This window comes from Gracilinanus agilis, chromosome 2 (assembly GCF_016433145.1).
Source record: "Gracilinanus agilis isolate LMUSP501 chromosome 2, AgileGrace, whole genome shotgun sequence".
Taxonomy (NCBI): Eukaryota; Metazoa; Chordata; class Mammalia; order Didelphimorphia; family Didelphidae; genus Gracilinanus; species Gracilinanus agilis.
The window spans coordinates 333906827-333925762 of NC_058131.1; the positions used below are offsets into that span (position 1 = coordinate 333906827).

General features: G+C 42.4%; 1 protein-coding gene across 3 annotated transcripts in view; it reads right to left on the minus strand.

The window, feature by feature from the left end:
• Window positions 1–9807: 9807 nt before the first annotated feature.
• The window catches only part of RBCK1 (RANBP2-type and C3HC4-type zinc finger containing 1), a 28056-nt gene continuing 18927 nt past the window's right edge, over window positions 9808–18936 (minus strand). For all 3 annotated transcript variants that reach the window (XM_044664285.1, XM_044664284.1, XM_044664286.1), the window contains 6 exons: window positions 16138–16298; window positions 14303–14414; window positions 12736–12915; window positions 12554–12652; window positions 10948–11091; window positions 9808–10599 (listed from right to left, as the gene is read on the minus strand). In XM_044664285.1, the coding sequence (XP_044520220.1) occupies window positions 10519–10599; window positions 10948–11091; window positions 12554–12652; window positions 12736–12915; window positions 14303–14414; window positions 16138–16298 (777 nt within the window). In that variant the 3' untranslated portion in view covers window positions 9808–10518. The remainder of the gene's footprint in view (window positions 10600–10947; window positions 11092–12553; window positions 12653–12735; window positions 12916–14302; window positions 14415–16137; window positions 16299–18936) is intronic.

An 18936-nucleotide genomic window follows, 5' to 3' on the forward strand; every position in this document is an offset into this window, starting at 1 on the left:
CATAGTGGATAGAGTGCCTGGCCTGGAGTCAGGAAGACCCAAATTCAAATCTGACCTCAGATACTTACTAGCTGGATGACCCTGGTCAAATCACTTCACCCTGTTTGCCCCAGTTTCCTCCTTTGAAAAATGAGCTGAAGAAGGAAAAGGCAAACCACTCCAGTATCTCTGCCAAGAAAACCCCAAACGAGGTCATGAAGAGTTAGGCATGCTGAAAAATAACTGAACCACAGCACTTCCACAGTTTAAAATACTATTGGAGGTTTTGAACAATGATGCATGTATAACCCTGTGGAATTGCTTGTCAGCTCTGGGAGGTTGGAGGGAAGAGGGGTAGGAAAAAATAATGAATCATGTAACCATGGGAAAATAAATTCTAAATAAATATTTAATTTAAAGTACTCTTGGTACACAAAGACAGAATCTTGATTGTGTCCCTTCATCAAAAATGAAACTGGAGTGGCTTGCCATTTCCTCTTCCAGCTCATTTTTCCAGTTGAGGAACTGAGGCAAGTATGGTTAAGTGACTTGCCCAGGGTCACACAGCTAGTACATATCTGAATTCAGATTTGAATTCAGGTCTTCTTGACTCCAGGCCTAGTGTTCTATCCATTGCATCACATAGCTGCCCCTAGGGGTGGGAAAGTGGGGGAAATTATAGTGATGCAAAAAAAAGTTAAAGAGATCAATAGGTCTTTTGATCACTGACCCATTAATTATTGGGCAATGCTAGACTGACTAATAAACTGATTTTTTAGCCCAAATCAATAAAAAAAACTTTTTATTAAAAGAGATAGATGTTTTCCTTGAATGTCCTGCCTCTAGAACTAGAACACTAATAATTGGGCTACAGAATAGGGGAAAGCTGAAAAGTACTGCTCTGGTTTCCTGGCCTCAATCCTTTCTGCCCCTCTTGGATGTCACACTAAGTATAGCTTGTGGTTCAGCTGGAAACGTCCTGAATTTGGCTACCTGTAGCCCTGGGTTCCAATATCAGTTTTGCCACAAATGAGGAAGATGATTGTAAGTGTGAAATCCCCTACCCCCTTTTATGATTATAATAGTATTAGCCTTTATGATTATAACATACATAATATAATTTGCTTTATATGAATTATAAACATTAGATAAGAAAAATACAGTTTAAGGGTGGTATCAAATCTTGCTGATAATCATTTTGACCTTAAGCCTGAAACCCAAAAGTTTCAACCAAGCCCACCCCTCCCTGTTGCAAAATCATAAGACAGGAGGTAGAGGGCTGCTTTTGGGTCCAAAAGTATCTCGGGTGCAAATGCCAGTCATAAATGTCATCCATCTAACTGCTGACTCCTACTTGTCAGCAGAAAAAAAACATTAGATCCTAACCCTTTACTGAAAAGATTTTTGAACTGTCAGTAATAATAATAATAGATATAAAGTTATCACCCATAGGTTTTTTTTTTTTTACACTTTCTGGCTTATTCGGCACTTGTGCTATACATGTGAAAAATTTTGTATTCAGTCTGTCTTTTATGACAGGATGTCATCAGATTTCTATTTCTATCTCTTGAGGCTCAGAGTCTTTGATTTTGATCCTGACCAGAGTCTTGCTTTATTGTGAGACTGGTCACTTCTCAATAAACCTATTTAGCTTTGAGTTTTGTACTGGTGTGATTAAATTTTTGCCACATAAACACATTATTTATTTCCCCTTTCCGGATCTCTATTTCCTTCTTGATAATTCCCCAAACTAGTGTCCTGAAATGTAAGCGGTTAAATTTAATGGTTGGACAATAATTTTATGAAATTATGTGCTCTCCAATATTTATTATATCTCAAGTCAGAAATTTATTTACAAATATATACAAATAGAGAAGAAACAATAAAGAAGAGAAATGTGAGGGGGTTAGAAAGATTATCTATCCTATCTTAATCCAAGCAGAGATTAATTAGCTCTCAATCAGGAAGGTCAGTAGTGAGTAACCATGTGGCCTCCTCCGAGACGGAAGCCAGTCTCTCCAGAAACTAGGAAAGGAGTCAGCCTTTCACTCACCCCACAAAGTAGTCCAGGAGTCAGAGTCCAAGTTGAAGCTGAGCTCCAAGCCCACAATCCAAGCCGCAGTCTCCAGCAAAGCACCCTTGAAGACTCTCTCCAGTCAGGAGGCTATCTCCATAAGACTCACTCAAGCTGAAGGATGCATGGCTTTTATGGTACTAGTACTGCCCAGGGGACAGTGTTTGTGGGAATTAGTTTTCAGCTTCAGGAGGGGTGAACTCTTATCAAAGGCCTCTGAAGGTGTTCACAAGTTTCTGGAGTTGTCACCCATTGTAGTAAGTGACTTGTGAACTCCTCCATCTAGTTCAAGCTTTTGTTGGTTCAGTCCAAAAGTGGACAAAGAAGAGTTAATCCTATCTTCACAACCTAGTGAGGTACTAAGTAAGGGTACTTAAGTTATTGTTTAACCAAGTGTTAACTCAGAATAGACACAGGGAATAAAGAATTCCTTTTTACAAGTGTAAACTCAGAAAAGAGAACAAAGAAATTCCCTTTCACAATCCCCCCTGTGATTCTTTGGGAGACTAGTCTCCCTAATGAATCATTTTATATAATCAGAAACTACAATAGTTAGAGATAAGAGGGAAATGAAAGAGAAAGAGAGAACAAACCAATGTTTGCTAGGCGCATTAACAATAAGCCATTTAAGGGGCAGTCCCTTTTGGCATACAAGTTTACATTCAGAATAGAGTGTTCAACCCCCCACAATAGGCAGTTGTGAGATAAGCACAATAGGAAAATGAATCATCATGACTTTTTTTACCCCAATGTTAGTTCTCTAAAAAAAAAGAAAAGCAAAATAGGCCCAAAGTTGGGCCTAGCACATGGCTGGGGCAAAGTCTGGAGAAGGCTGAAAGAAGGTAACAACTGGCACAGGAATTCATTCTGATCTCAACCAGGAAAGATTGCTTTCACTCTCTAGTTTTGCTTCTATTTTTTTCCCCCAGTACTTGTGGTTCAGCCACATCCCCTTCCTCTTTCATAAAACATAACAGTTTTTGGCTTTAGTTCTGAGGTTCTACTTCTTCTCCAAGCCATGTTCTGGAGTGGAAATTTTCCTCTGATATATTATAGATGATCTTTCCCCTAAGTCCTCATTTCCACAGTTGAAGATTACATGATGTCAGGGCCTGGAAAACTTAGCCCTACCCATCCCCTGGTGCCTGGAAGTCCAATAAAAGGACAAAACCTTTCCTTCCACCATTTCCCCATTGCCTTTGTAAAAGAACTCATCTCTACAGTGAGAGGCAGAGTTTATGATTATGAACTTGGAGTCAAGAAGCCTCCTCAGGTTCTGAGTCACTTATTAGATTTATCTGAGCCTTAGACAACCTAACTACTCAATTTTGGTTAGGATGTGATCTGAGTGGGTGGACAAAGTTCCCATGGTTGAAGCACTGATGCATTTAGATAGCACTTTAAGATTTATAGAGCACAAAAGCAGAGCCACCAGATGCTTATTATCCCCATTTACAGAAGAGAAATCTGAGATCTAGAGGCTAAATTTACTTTTCTGGGAGCAAACAGCTTGGTTGGAGTTCAATATACCTCATTTTATTGTCTTTTGAAGATATTGGTTTTTTTTTTTTTCTCTAAAGTTTCTGGCAACTCTGCCTTGGGCAATTATATCAGCATCAGTTTTCTAACAGCCTGTGTACATATCATGTCTGTGTCACATTTTGGTAATTTTTGCAATATTTCAAACTTTTTCATTATTATTATACCTGTTATATATGTATTTACATGTATCTATTATAATAGTCATATATATTAATTATATTATCTATATTATTTGTCTACTATTATTATATTTTTATGCATCTATTATAATATATACAATTATATAGATATATCAAATATATTTATATATTATTGATATCTATCTATATTATTTATATATATCATGTTATATCTATATTTATATATCCATAATAGCATATTTACATGTAGATATGTCTATTATATTTATGTATTATCCATATCTATCTGTATTAGTGTTATAAATCTATTATTTTTCTGTCATATCTTTATGTATATGTATCTATTATAATATATTTATAAGTAGATACAAATCTATTATATGGATATATTATCTACATATTATTTACATATTAATTATATCTGTTGTTGTTTTATTTATATGTAACTATTATATGTATTTATATATATCTATTACATTTATTTTTTTTATATATCTACCTATATCATTGTTATTTATATATCTATTGATTATATCTGTTATATATATTTATATTTTATTATAATATATTTGCATAAAGATATATCTATTATACTTATATCTATATCATGTGCATATCTATTATATCTTTATATGTACCTATTATATTTATATGTAGATATATTTATATATTATCTGTATTATTGATTATAGCTTTACATGTATCTATAAAATATATTTATATAGCTAGATACCTATTATATTTATATTATTATTTACATATCTATTATATCTTTATATGTACCTATTATAATATATTTATATGTAGATATATTTATATATTATCTACATTAGTTATTTACATATCTATTATATTTATATGTAAACATATCTTATATTTTTCTTTAGCTAGATATATCTATATTGTCACTTCTATATCTATTATGTTATATCATTATTATTATATGTTATAACTATATCTATGATCTATATCTTTGACGTTACCTTTGTAATTGTTTGGGGGCATCACAAGCCTCCCCCCCATACTCAAACTTAATCGATAAATGTTATGTGTGTTCTGACTGCTTCACTGAAGGCTGTTCCAATCTCTCTCCCTCTCTCTGGCTTCCCAGTTCCTAGAGAAGGAATAACCCTGCAATGGCCTGTCAGCGTTCAAGTGAAAGGAAGAGTTCATGGAAGCTGCAAACTTCATTAGGATCTTATTCTGAGAAGCTGTCACAGCCACCGGCCCGTGATCAGTCCGCAGCCATCAATATCAAGGCAAGACCCTTCACCAGTAAGTAAAAAGATGACTTGCTGCAGGCTCGGAGGGTTAGCTCTCTTCTAATCAATCAAATACTTTTAAATTAAGGTCTGCACATTTTTTTGGACAATCCTATTGCACACTTAATAGATGATAGGATAGTGTAAACATAACGTTCATATGCACCGAGAAACCAAATCCTTTGTGTAAGTATCGGGTTGAATGATTGAACGAATGAATGAGCAGTCAGAAAGCTCAAGTACCCCTAGAAAGACTGAAGTATAAATGTGATCCATTTCAGAGCCTTTCCCACAAGCAGAGCGCCGGGCACAAGGGGGAGGGGTGGGAGCAAACCACGAAGACCAGCAGGACAGCTTTTTTCGTCTCTGGTTTGACCTTGTAGGTGTCTCCGGTGGCAGCGAGCACACAGCCTGAGGAAAGAAGTCAAGGAAATGATGCGGCTCTTTCCTCTTCGTTCTCCGGGTTTCCGCCCGTGCCAGTGCCAGCCGGGACCGGAAATGCCGGCAGTGGCGATTTGAGTGGCTGGGGACGTCGTAGGTCTTCAATTGTCGCGCTAAGCGACGGTTTTGGAAGCTATCCGAGTGGGCCAGGCTGGGGGAGCAGTGGGCAGAGAGCGGGTGGGCAAGGCTCACAGTGCTTGTTGAGGGCTTGGGCTGCGTCTCTGTGTCTCTCTCCTTCCTTTCGTCCGTTTTCCCATCTTTCCTCTTTTCCTCTCTCCCGATTTCCCTCTCTTCTATGACCTCCCTCATTCTCTCATTTTCTTTCCTCCTTTCTCCCTTCTTCTGCTCTCCCCACTCTCAATCAAGTCTCCCCCTTTTTTCTTCCCTCTGCTCCCATTCTCTTTCCTCCTCTCTTCCATTCTATTTTCCCTGGAGGAAAATTGACATTCCAGGGAGGCTGTGGAGAAGAATACTCCAGACTCTGAATCTATTCATCAATTTTGATTTTTTAAAAATGTATTAATATATTAAAACTTATCTTTGTTTTTATCCATCTGCTTCACTGCATTCTTTTTTTAATGTTTCTATTTAAGTTTTTTTATATAACTATGTTTTCCCTCTGCTCTTTCCAGAGTCTTTGCATTATCTTTTTTTTAATCATAATTTTATTCATGTATTCTTAAGAGGTGGGGCAAGGTAACAGACCAAAGGCTGGAAGAATTGGCTTCAAGTATGACCTTCACCATTTGCTGGCTGGCTCTATGACCTTGAACAAGTCAGTTACTCTCAGTTCTCAATTCTCTAAAATTCTAAATTGCAGAATAGGTGATAACCTACATAGGATGAGAAAGTTCCTCATCAGGAACACCCAAACAAGAAATCAGAGATCTAGTTTATTTACTTATTTATTTTTTGAATCTTCATCTTCTGACTTAGAATCTTTTATCAGTTCCAAGGCAGAAGAGCACTAAGGGCTAGGCAATTGGGGTTAAGTGACTTGTCCAGGGTCACACAGCGAGGAAGTATCTGAGGAAAAATTTGAACCCAGGACCTCCTATCTCCAGGCCTGGCTCTCTATCCACTTAGCCACCTGGCTGTGCCTCAGCTCCAGTTTAAAAGGGAAAAAGGGGTTTGTTTTTACATCACCTTTTCTATATAGATACTATTCCAGAAAGCCACCTCTTGTTTAAAAGAGATATAGATTAAATTAGAAGAAAAAATGGTGCAGTCTCAGAAATTAAGGGGTTGCCCCTCAATTTGGGAATGACTAAACAAACCATATATGATATGTGAATATAATGAAATATTATGGAGCTTATTAAAAGGAATTGAAACCTGAGAATTGGAGAAGTGATGAAGGGGTGAAAGGAACAGAACCAGAACAATTTATATAATAATGACATTGTAAAGACCAATAACTTTGGAAGCTGTAAGAATATGATTAATGGGGTTAGTTAGGTGCTACAGTGATTAGAATGCCAGGCTTGGAGATGGGAGGTTATGGGTTCAAATCTGGCCTCAGATACTTTCTAGTTGTGTGACACTGGGCAAGTCACTTAATCCTTATTGCCTAACCCTTACTGCTCTTCTGCCTTGGAACTGATACTTAGAATTGATTCTAAAACAGAAGGCAAAATTAAAAAAAAAATTATGATCGATGCAAAAACAACAGATGATGACATGTACTACCTACTTCCTGGTAGAGAGATGATGAGTTCAAAGTGTGCAGGTGAGACTAGTATTTTCTGGAAAGAGCGAACATGGGGATAAGTTTTCCTCAACTATATATAACTGTGAGAAGAGTTATATCTTGCTTTTCTGCAATTTGTGGGAGTGGGGAGGTGGGGCAAGGGTTGCTAAAAGGAACGAAAGAACAGAGCAGTTCAACAAAACCAGACAACATATTACCTGGGTCGGATGCATATATGTGATATTCCCCCATTTGTTCAAAGAATCAAAGGATTTTTTCCCACTTCTTATGAGGGCCTGATAAGGCCATTTATAATGGCAGCACACAGCTTTGATGATGGCACTTTCCATTTCCCTGCTTCTGTGTGCATCACTCTCTAATGGTTTGCATGTGTCTTTCGATGCTTCTCTGAATTCTTCATATTCCTTCTGTCCCAAAAATGTACCAGAATTTTTTTAGCCATTCCCCAACTGATAAGCATCTATTTTGTTTCCAGGTCTTCACAACCACAAAAAATGCTATGAATTTTTTTGGTGTATTTGGGTTCTTTTCTGTTTTTGACATTTGGTGAACCACTTGAATCTACCACTGAGGGTGCGGTGAGACAGGACATTCCACCATTCTCTGACTGATAACAAGCTTTTGGTGGAGAATACATAAAAGTTCAGCTCAGTTGATACCTTTATTTTCTTGATGATGGTAAAGTAGCTATTGCCATTAGGTGGAGATGGCTGACCCAAGCACTGTCGAGTGTTTTATTTCTTATAATTTTGGGATACCAGAATAGTGATTTCTATGGAACAGGGAACTCCCTCTATCAATGCAGATAGTATATATTCTGCAACTGACAGTATAAAATAACTGGTTTGGGGGCAGCTAGGTAGCATAGTGAATAGAATAACAGGTCTGAAGTTGGGAGGGCCTGGGTTCAAATATGACCTCACAGTCTTCCCAGCTGTGTGACTCTGGGCGAGTCACTTATTTATTTTTTGAATCTTCATCTTGTGAAGAATATTTGTTTAGTCCTTGCCCTTTGTCCTAAAATTGTTACTAAGACAAAAAGGGTTTTTAAAAATAAAATAAAGACTTGTTAAATTTGAGGATACCCAATTGGGGAATGGATAAGTTAAGTATATGATTGTAAAAGAATACTATTGTGCTATAGGAAATGAGGAGCTCAGAAAACCTGGAAAAACTTACACGAACTGAAATAGAGTGAAATAAGCAGAATCAGGAGAACACTGTACAATGACAGGAATACTGTACAATGAACAACTATGAATAAGTTAGCTATTCTCAGCAATACGATAATCCAAAAGAATTCCAAAAGACTCATGATAAAAAATGCCATCTGTTTCCAGAAAAAGAACTGATGGAATCTGAATCCAAGACCAAAGTGAATTTTGTTCACTTTCTGAATTTTTTTTTGGCTCGTTTCCTTCCACAAAAGGGTTTATATAAGAAAACATTTTACATTATTACACATGTAAAATCTATGAGATTGTTTACAATCTGGCCAGGGTAGGGTGGTGGTAGTGGTGGAATTTGAGACTCAAAATTCTTTTTTAATGTTGGAAACTGTTTTTACATGTAAATGAGGGTTAAATATAGTTTGCAAAAAATAAAAAAAATGGCTTATCTAGGGTTACCAACATATTTGTGTCAGAGATGGGACTTGAACACAGGTCATCTTGACTTCTCTGTCCATTACTTCGCATCATGCCTCTTGTGGAGTTTTATTACTCTGGCTTTTAAATGACCATTTCTTATAGCAAAATATTTGGAACCACAATGGGCGTGTGTTCTTGCAGGTCACACAAAGATATACTTGGAGCAGCCCTCCCCCCACAACTTTAGATTTTAGAGTATGCTCTCTTTACCCTCCTGATCCAGTGGCTATTCATTTTCTCACTATACTAGAAACCATGTCATAACAAGAACCAGTGACAGGAACTGTTGAGCCTAGGGAAAAGGTTGGACTTGGGGGAAGGGGCAGAACTTACTCACATCTACCTTTAAGCCTTCTGAAGTGCTGTCTGGTGGGAGCAGCAGAATGTGGAATGAAGGGTAGGAGGCAAATTTCAACTTCCTACAGGAAAAAAGCTTGAGAGCTGTCCAAAAGCACAAAGGGCTACCTCTAGAGGTCAGTCTTCAAGTACATACTAGAAGACTTGTCAGAGATGCTACAGGCAGGATGATTCTAGCTTCTTAGAATGCTGCAAACCATTGTGCTATGTGAATACCCAGGTATTCTAACAAGACAAGCAATGATCAACAGACGGAGAAGGCAAAACAGGCCTCCTTGGGTAATCCAGTGAGACTCTTGGGATGAAGATGGTGTAATGTAACAGTTATGCTATTAATTTTCTCTGGGATCATGAGCAAAGTATCTCCTTTATTCTACTTGGGATGGAAGAAGTTGTACTGGGGCAGATTTAAGGTTAAGTTAAAAAAATAAAACGACCCTTTAGAGGTCCTTACCTTCCATCTTAGAATCAATACTGTGTATTGGTTCCAAGGCAGAAGAGCAGTAAGGGCTAGGCAATTGGGGTTAAGTGACTTGCCCAGGGTCACACAGCTGAGAAGTGTCTGAGGCCAGATTTGAACTCAGGATCTCCTGTCTCTATCCATCGAGCCTCCTAGCTGCACTAGCACATACTCTTAAAGATGACAGATCCATTTTTTCCAAAGAAAACTTTAATGTGAACATATGGGATGCAGAAGGTTCAAGGTGCTTTACCCTAGGCAGAGGGTCCTCTCCTCCCTCAGTAATCCAGGGGCCCATGCATGTAAGGAGGCCCCCCTCAAGTGTGCTGGGGGTTGGTCTACAAACCCCAGCAGCTGGGGAAAAGGAAAGCCCCATCTTTGTGCCTGTACAAGGCTCTGTTACCTACAGGTATATAGGCGGCCAATGGCCAGAGTGCGGATAGATCTGCCCAGACTGTGAAGTCTGTGGGTGATTAAGGCTCAGAGTGGGTAGCCTCAGCGTTGTCAGCTTTCCAGAGCATGGTTAAAGCCAGGACATGGGCAGTGTAGCAATAGCAGCAGAGAAGGGGCCTAGAGGTCTGTTCTGCTGGAAGCCTGGCCAAGAGTTCCCAAAGAAACAAAGGCACTGGAATTAGCTCACATCCTGAGGAGGCACCAGGGACCCTGCGGTTCCTCCCCAGTGGGGCCCTTCTAATGGCACAGAGAGGCAGCAGTCTCCCCCCCATGTCCAAAGTACACCTGGTCATCCCTGATCTGTGCTGGAAGGGGCATCCCCACTAGGGGCCTGCTGGGGCAGGGGGCTAGGGAAAGGCATCTGCCAGGAAGTCAGTTCCCTGAGGGTGGTTCTGCCCTGATGGCTGTCTAGTCCTGGCCAGGATCCACTCTGGGCCTCCTCAAGGGTCCTCAGTGACAGTTCTGGCAGCTGGGGTGGCAAGGGATTCCATTCAGCCGGCAGCGGCAGCCCCCACTGGTGTCCCCAACACCCTGATTAGCAGAGGGAGGAAGGAGGAAGGAACTGTAAGTGGGATGACCAAGTTAGAAAGGAAGGAGAGGAATGAAGGGAGGTGGCTTTCCCATCTCAAGGACTCCCCTAGGGATGCCAATGAGAGTCTGGGGGTTCTGAATAGCACAATACTTACCATGTAGAGCACCCAGAATCCCCTGGGCCACCCACAAGTCCTGGGTACACAAGGGGGGGGGGCAGCCAGACCTGGACAGCTCCAGGATAGGGCTTCCAAAAGGGTCCTTATGAGGGCTTTCCCCAGGGCTCCACCCCCCAGGTTTCCTGGGCCCTGGAAGCTCCTTCCCTGTTCCCCAGGGCCCAGGACTCACTCCGGGGCCCCAGCGTGGCCCTTTGGTAACCCAGCAAATCTCTGTGTGGCAAACGGTACAGCGGATCCAGTCACAGCCGTCCTTCTTCTGTACCACGATCTGGCACTGAGGGCAGTGCATGGCCTCACCTTGCTGCAGCATCAGCTATAGAGTAACCATGGTGACAGGGAGTCAGGAGCCCCAGAATCAGCTGGCCCAAAGCAACAGCTCACTGTGTCCACAAAGGGCTTCCCTCACACACAGGCCCCAGGGGATGAGTTGGTCCCAGGGCCCAGAATTAGAAGCACCATTTCTCCCAGAGGAAAAAACACTACCCACCAAGATCATGGCAAATTCAACTGGCCCTGCTGGGGATTTGTTCTTAGGGAGGCATTGATGATTTGCTCAATTTCTTTTTCTGAGATGGGATTGTTTAAGTCTTCTATTTACTCTTTTGTTTGTAAATAAGCATTCACTTCACCTATATTGTCAAATTTGTTGTCATATAATTGGGCAAAAATTTCCTCTTCAATGGAGGTGAATTTGCCCTTTTCATTTTTGATACTGGTAATTTGATTCTCTTCTTTCCTTTTTTAATCAAATTATCCAATACCCTATCTATTTTATTTGGCAAATTCAATTGGACCTCTGGGCCTGATCAACTGACCCCCACAAGCCTCACATCCCATCACCAAGACCCTGGAAGTAGGAAGGTTGCTAAAGTGGCAGATAGCAGGGTGAGACCAAGGCTCGGGGGAATTCACTCAGGGTGAAGGAAAAGAAGAAAGAAGCGGTCCATCTGGCATCTTACCATTTTAACAATTTCTGCTAAACTAAGAGTGAGGCTCTGTTGAAAAGATACAGGCTGTCAATGCCCCACTAAACTCTGATACTCTAGGCCAAAGCCCCATCACATTGCCCTAGTTGAGTCCATTTTCCAATTGAGGAAACAGAAGGCCAGGAAAAGAAAGTGACCTCTCCTAGGTCACACTGAGAGTGCGGCGGTGAGAACTAAAAAAAGCCACCCAAGACCCGTGATTCCAAGCTCCTTTCACCAGGAGCTCCATAGTTCCCCCCATATTTAACCCTGGAGTTCGAGTCCAGCTGCGATAGTAGTTCAGTGAGCTTGGTGCAAATTATTTAATTTCTCTGAACTTACTTTCCTCATCTGTAAATCGGGAGTCCATGCACTACTACTTACTAGGAGGTTGTGAGGATAACCCTTGGTAGACTTTGACTCACTTAGAGAAATGTGCATTATAATCATCAACCAGATCCCGCCCACTCTCGGGGTGGCGAGGTGGTACAGGTGACCCGGAAGTTAGAAAAACCCGACCCCAGCTGGGTGGCCCTAGTCACGTCACCCTGCCTGCCTCAGTTTCCTCATCTGTAAAATAGCAGGAGAAGGAAATGGATCACCCCTCCTGTGTCTCTGCCAAGAAAACCCCAATCCGGGGCCCGAAGGGTCGCTCAGAATGCAACACCTGCCGCCCTCCACGGCAAGTTGAGACGCCCCGCTTCCCGCAGCTGGCGCCTGCGCACTTCAGAACCAGAACAGAGAGGGCCCCAGAAGCCCCATCATGTGACCCACGCAGAGCCCAGGGCAGGGGTCGGATGCAGCTCTCACCTTGAGCATCTCAGTAGTCTGCCTAGCGGCGACGTCGTTCTGGGCCCTCAGGGCGAGGTCGTCCTGGTACTCCTTGCAGTTCATGTTCTCGTGAATGGCCTGTGGGGGGGAGGGCGCCTGCTCAGTGGGTCTGGCCCAGGGGTGGACCCGTCGCGCCCCCCCTCCCAGGCCCGACCTCTGACCTTGCAGAGCAGGCAGTTAACACGCCCACACACGGGGCAGGTGAACTCGTTGACGTCGTCCTCGAAGAAGCACCAGCCCCGGCAGTCGTGGGTCTTGCAGTGATAGCTGAAGGCACTTCTGTTCTCGGCGATGGAGATTCCCAGGTCCAGGAAGCGCTGGTAGTCCTCGGGGCTCAGGAGCTGCCGTCACCAACTTACCCTCACTGCGGCTGGCCTGCCCCCACGCACCTCTCCGCCTCCTCCAAGCATCCGCTAAACGGACACCGCCCCGGGAAGCCCTCCCAGGTTAACCCCTCCCACCTCTGGGAGCGCCATTAATGTGGAACTTGGCATTAAAATGCTGTCTCAAAGGCTGCCCGCTGAGCAGTTCCGGGGAAGGCTGGAGGGCTACTTGTCAGGTATATCATTAAGAATCCCGGGGTCAGGGGCAGCTTTGTGGCTGGGCCTGGAGGCAGGGGTCCTGAGTTCAAATGTGGCCTCACTAGCTGTGTGACCCTGGGCAAGTCACTTAACTCCCACTGCCTAGCCCTTACTGCTCTTCTGTCTTGGAGCCCATAGATTATAAAACTGAAAGTAAAGGTTTAAAAAAAAAAATCACAGAATCACTTTAGGCCATCTAGTCCAACCTTCTGGCCCCACTTTACAGATGTCAAAACGGAGGCCCAGAGAATTGAAGTGACTTGCCCAAAGAGTAGGCAGCAAAGCTAGGATTTAAGGCAAACCCATAGCTCCTTTCACTGTACCCCACCAGTTCTTGCCTTGATAACTTCTAGGTTCCCTTCTAACCTCTAGATCCCAGAATTTTATGATAGTTGAATTACAGACCTGAGCTACCTCCCTTCTCTTCTCTGAATATTATTCATTCAAGGGGCCAGCCAGGGAATAGCCCCTCCTCCAGGGAGTGTCCCCAGACCACCTCCAGTTCCAAGGAGCTTCTCCTCCCCCAGAGCTCCCCACAGCCCTGCCTGTGAATCACACACACCTTCACCCCTTCATTGCCCACTCCCTCGAGACGGAGAACTATGGTTGGGATCTGATCACAGCTAATGCCCAGGAGGAGAACCACAGATAATAAAAGTATTTTTTAAAAATCCCTCACCTTCCATCTTAGACTCAATACTGTGTTTTGGTTTCAAGACAGAAGAGTAGCAAGGGCTAGGCAATGGGGGTCAAGTGACTTGCCCAGGGTCACATAGCTAGAAAGTGTCTGAAGTCATATTTGAACCCAGGACCTCCCTTCCCTAAACCTGGCTCTCAATCCACTAAGCCACCTAGCTGCCCCTGATAATAAAGTATTATTAATAACAACAATAATGGTGGCTAACATTTCTACAGAGCCACAGGCACTGTGCTAAGCACTTTACAAATATTCACTTACTCCATCCTTACCACAATCCTGAAAGGGAAGTGCTCTTACTACTCCCATTTTACAGTGGAGGAAAGTGAGGCACAGAGGTTAAATGACTCGCCAGAGCCCATCACTCTATTCATGGCATCATCAGCTGCCACAGACAGAAGTCATGAGCTTCCCCAGCATGCCCTGGTTGCCCCCTCACCCAGACCTTACCGCTCGGATCTCTCGTTCCTGCAGCTTGCCTGGGCAGGAGTAAGTATCATCAATGTAGGGGCAGGAAACCTCAGCCTCCTGGCTATTCAGGATGGTGCCCTGAAGGCAGTCCCTGGCAAAGATAAGGGGGAAAAGGAGAAAAAGGAGACTGAGGCTCTGGGCCTCAAAAAGAGATGGAGAGGGCTAAGGCTGGTCCTAGAGGGCTAAAGAAAAGCACTATGACTTGGTAGAAAGCCTATTATGGGGACAGCCAGGTGGCTGGGTGGATTGAGATCCAGAACTGGAGACAGGAAGGCCTGGGTTCAAATCTGGCCTGACATTTCCTAGCAGAATGACAGACCCTGGGAAAGTTATTTAATGCCTGTTGCCTAGCTCTTACTACTCTTCTGCCTTGGCACCTATACTTAGTACAGATTTTAAGACAGAAGGTAAGGGTTTAAAAAAGAAGGAAGAAGGAAAGGGAAGGAAAGAAGGGAGAGGAGGGAGGGAAAGAGGGAAAGAAGGGAAGGAAGGGAGAGGGGAGAAAAAAGAGAAAGAAAGAAAGAAAGACAGATAGATAGAAAGAAAGATAGAAAGAAAGAAAGAGAAAGAAGAAAAGAAAGAAAAAGAAGAAAAGGAAGGAAGAAAAAAGAAGGAAGGAGGGAAGGAAGAAGGGAAGGAAAAAAGGGAATGAGAAGGAAGGAAGGGAAAGAAAGGGAAGCAAGGAAGAAAGGAAGGAAAGGAGAGAGGAAAAAAGAGAAAGAAGGAAAGAAAGAAAAAAAATCAGGTCACTTGGGGCAAATCTTTGATTTGATAATGAATAGTTATCAGGACAATACAATTAATTAGTTTTTAATGAATCTGGTTTTGTTGTTTAGACTGTTCAGTCAAGTCTCACTCTTCATCATGAGCCCATTTGGGGTTTTCTTGGCACAGATACTAGAGTGGTGTCTGCTTCCTCCAGCTCATTTTACAGATAAGGAAACTGAGACAAACTAGGTTAAGTGATTTAACCAAGGTCAGACACCTGGGAAGTATCTGAGGATAGATTTGAAATTGGGTCTTCTAGACTCCAGACCAGGTGCTCTATCCATTGTGCCACCTACTTGCCCTAGGTATCTGGGTAAGATTAACAATAATAAATAATAATAGCTAAATATACAGTGTTTTAAAAATATTTTAGAAATCTCATTTGATCCTGACAACCATTCAGGAAGGTAGACACTATTATCATCCCCAATGTACAGATGAGAAAATTGAGACCTAGAGAAGTTAAATGCCAAGGATCAGTGTCTTAGGCAGAATTCAAGCCCAAGACCTCTTCACTCCAAGGCCCACCCCTTGATCTACCCTATTACTAAGCCTCAGCATTCACCTCAGTAAAATGGGGATAATACTTGAAACATCTGCCTTACATGATTATTATGGGAAAACACTTTGTAAGTCAAGATTCTATAACAATGTGACAACCCTAGGGATGTCCGTAGAAGAGAAGATTAAAGAGGGCTATGATAGCTGCCTTCTAATAGCTTCTACCCAGAGACAAGAACTGGAGGCCTTGGGAGGGAAAATCATAGGGAACAAGCGTGGGGTTTAATAGGAGTAAAAACTTCCCATTAATTAGAGCTGCTCCAAAGTAAAATATCTCTATAGGGAGTGAGCTCCCTGTCACTAGAGGTGCAGCCCACACGCACTTGTCAGGGAAGTTGTGGGAGGGGTTCCCACTCAGGCCCGATGGTTCTAGGTGGTCTTTGGTCCCTGGGATTCTGGGATGCTGGGACAATTCCCCACCTCCCCTATTCTGGACAACCCTCTTCTTTCCAGGCCCCAGCTCAGGTGAGGGCGCTGGGCCATACTTGCAGAAGGCATGCAGACACTCTCGAAGGACAACTCCCTCGCCAGGCCCCAGGCTCAGGTAGCAGATGGGGCACTCTACTGCCTCTGTGCTCAGCACTAGGCTCCTCTGGTCCAGCTGCAGGAGCTCCAGGTAGTTCCCCTTCTGCTGTATCTGCTTCCTCTGAGCAAATGAGAGAAAAGGAGACCCCAGGAGAGTTGGCATGGCTCCATGACGCACCAGTCAGATCAGAATAACCTCCTTTCTTTGTTCTGTAAGTTTTTTATGGACATCTCTGGTGCTTCCACTTCCCCGTAACAGAGAACTTTGAAGTCAAGGCTCTAGAACAGTGGGAAGACACCAGGGACGTCTATAGAAGAGAAGATTTAAGAGAAGTCTGACTGCTCCCTTTGTATAGCTTCCACCCAGAGACAGGAACCTGGGAGGTTTGGGAGGGAAAGTTACAGGGAACAAGCCTGGGATTTGAGGGAAGTAAAAACTTCCCATTAACTGGAGCTGCTCCAAAGTAGAAGAAACCATCTCTACAGGAGCTCTAGTTAGCTCCCCGTCACTAGAGGTGGAATAAGACTTGCTTCTGTCAGGATTCTAAGAGTGCTAGACAAGACTTGGAATCAGAGAACACAAGACAAGATGACCCAAGAGAGATTCTGGGGAAGAACCAAGCCCTAGAAGTATTTAGAGGGGCACTTTCTATGGCAACAAGGGATCTGAGGAAGATGGCAGCCAGAGAACGGCCAGACAAAACATGGTGCATGGATTCCATCAAATAGGAATGCCCTGTGAGAAAGAATGGATGTGAAGGATGTGTAGGAACTCAGGAAGGATGGAAAGAACTGATTAAAAGCAAAAATCTCCATAATGACCGCCATGCTGCAAACAGAACAGTGCTGAAATGATCAAAGCTAAAGGCCACTGAACGATGATAGCCAAGCTCTGGAGGGCCAGAGGAGGGATGCTGGGGGAATATAGTGCTCCATACAAGAGCAGACATCTTCCATGGATTCCTTAGTTTTGATGACATTTCTCCCCCTTTTTTGACACTCCTCAAGGGGGTAAGAGAGGGATTTATTGGGAAATGTAAATAATAAAAGATAGCAATACGATTTTTTAAAAAAGAAAATCTACACAATGACTATGTTAAATTATGAAAAACAGAAGATGTTGGTGATGTGAAAACAAAAGATATCCATAAAGATTGATTAAAACAAACAAAAACAACTGTGTAACAATCCTGGAGTCAAGACTCCTCTTCCTGAGTTCTAATCTGGGCTCAGCTACTTTCTAGCTGGGTGACTCTGGGCAAGTTATTTAATCCTGTTTACCTCGGTTTCTTCATCTATAAGATGAGCTAGAAAAAGAAATGGCAAACCATTCTGGTATCTTTGCCAAGAATATGTGACCCTGGACAAATCATTTAACCCTGTTTGCCTCAGTTTCCTCATCAGTAAAATGAGCTGGAGAAAGAAATGGCAAAAACTCCAGTATCTTTGCCAAGAAAACCCCAAATGTGGTCACAAAGAATCAGACACAACTGAAATGACTGAACAACATATAACAGCCCAATTTCATATACAGTCCTTTTTGTCTCTGCATATTAAAATGTTAAATTTTTGGTGATCAAGCTCAGTAAAAAACAAAAATTTTAAGACAATAGAGAGGGCAGCTAGGTAGCTCAGTGGATGGAGAGCCAGGTAAAGATGGGAGTTCTGGGTTCTAATGTGAACTCGGATATTTTCTAGCCATGTGACCTTGGGTATGTCACTTCACTCCCATTGCCCCGCCCTTACCACTCTTCTGCTTTGGAACCGATATATAGTTGGAGTGGTCAAAGTGATTCTGATCAGATTGATTCTGTGATGGAAAGTAAGGGTTTAAAAAAAAAAAGACATTAAAACTCAGCAACCAGTCTTAATTCTGGAGGCTAGATGGTCAAGTTGGCCCTGCTTCCTCTCTGTACAGGGGTCCAGGGCTGTGGGTGAGGCCAACGTAAGACAATCTGTTTGACTTAACTATAAGGAAAAAGTCTCCTTAGGGGCAAGGAACACTAAGAAGTAACTGTGGTGTTTTTTAAAAAACAAAAATAAAATATTTTTTAAAAAGTGTCAGAGCCAGATAGGACCTTGGAGATCCTTAATCCAGTCCTTTTTTCCTTACAGATAAGGAAAAAGAGTCTCAGAAAGGGAAAGTAATTTGCTTCCCATTATATACTAGGCCTTGGTTAATTCCAAGGACTTGAACCCTAAGGCAGGGGGCCTACAAATTATCACCCAAAGGCCAAATCAAGCTAGTTGCCCATTTCTTATAGTCTGAACAGATTTCTGTATTTTTAAACACAATAAAACTTTATTTTAAAATCCCAGGCAGTACAAACCTGGCCTTGGTTTGGATTTGGCCCCCAGGCTATAGTTTGCTAGAGGACTCCAGATCTACTGTCCTAACTTCTTGTCTAGGGTTCTTCCTACTTCCCCAACCCAAGTTCTACAATCAGATTTTCAATTCAAAAAAACAATTGCACCTGCCTGGATTGGGGAAGATCTGACCAAAAAGAAATGTACATGAAAAAGAGCTGAGGATCTAGGTTGACCATAAGCTCCAACATCCTGAATTGGTGGTATGATGCACCAGCTAAAAAAACCCAGTGGATGTGGAAATGGGTTTTGAGAGATAAAACATGTATAACCTAGTGGAATTGCTTGTCAACTCTGGGAGGGGAGAGGAAAGAGGAGAGGGAGATAACATGAATTATGTAACCAAGGAAAAAAATTTTAATTAAAAATAAAAAAAGCCAGCAATTACCATT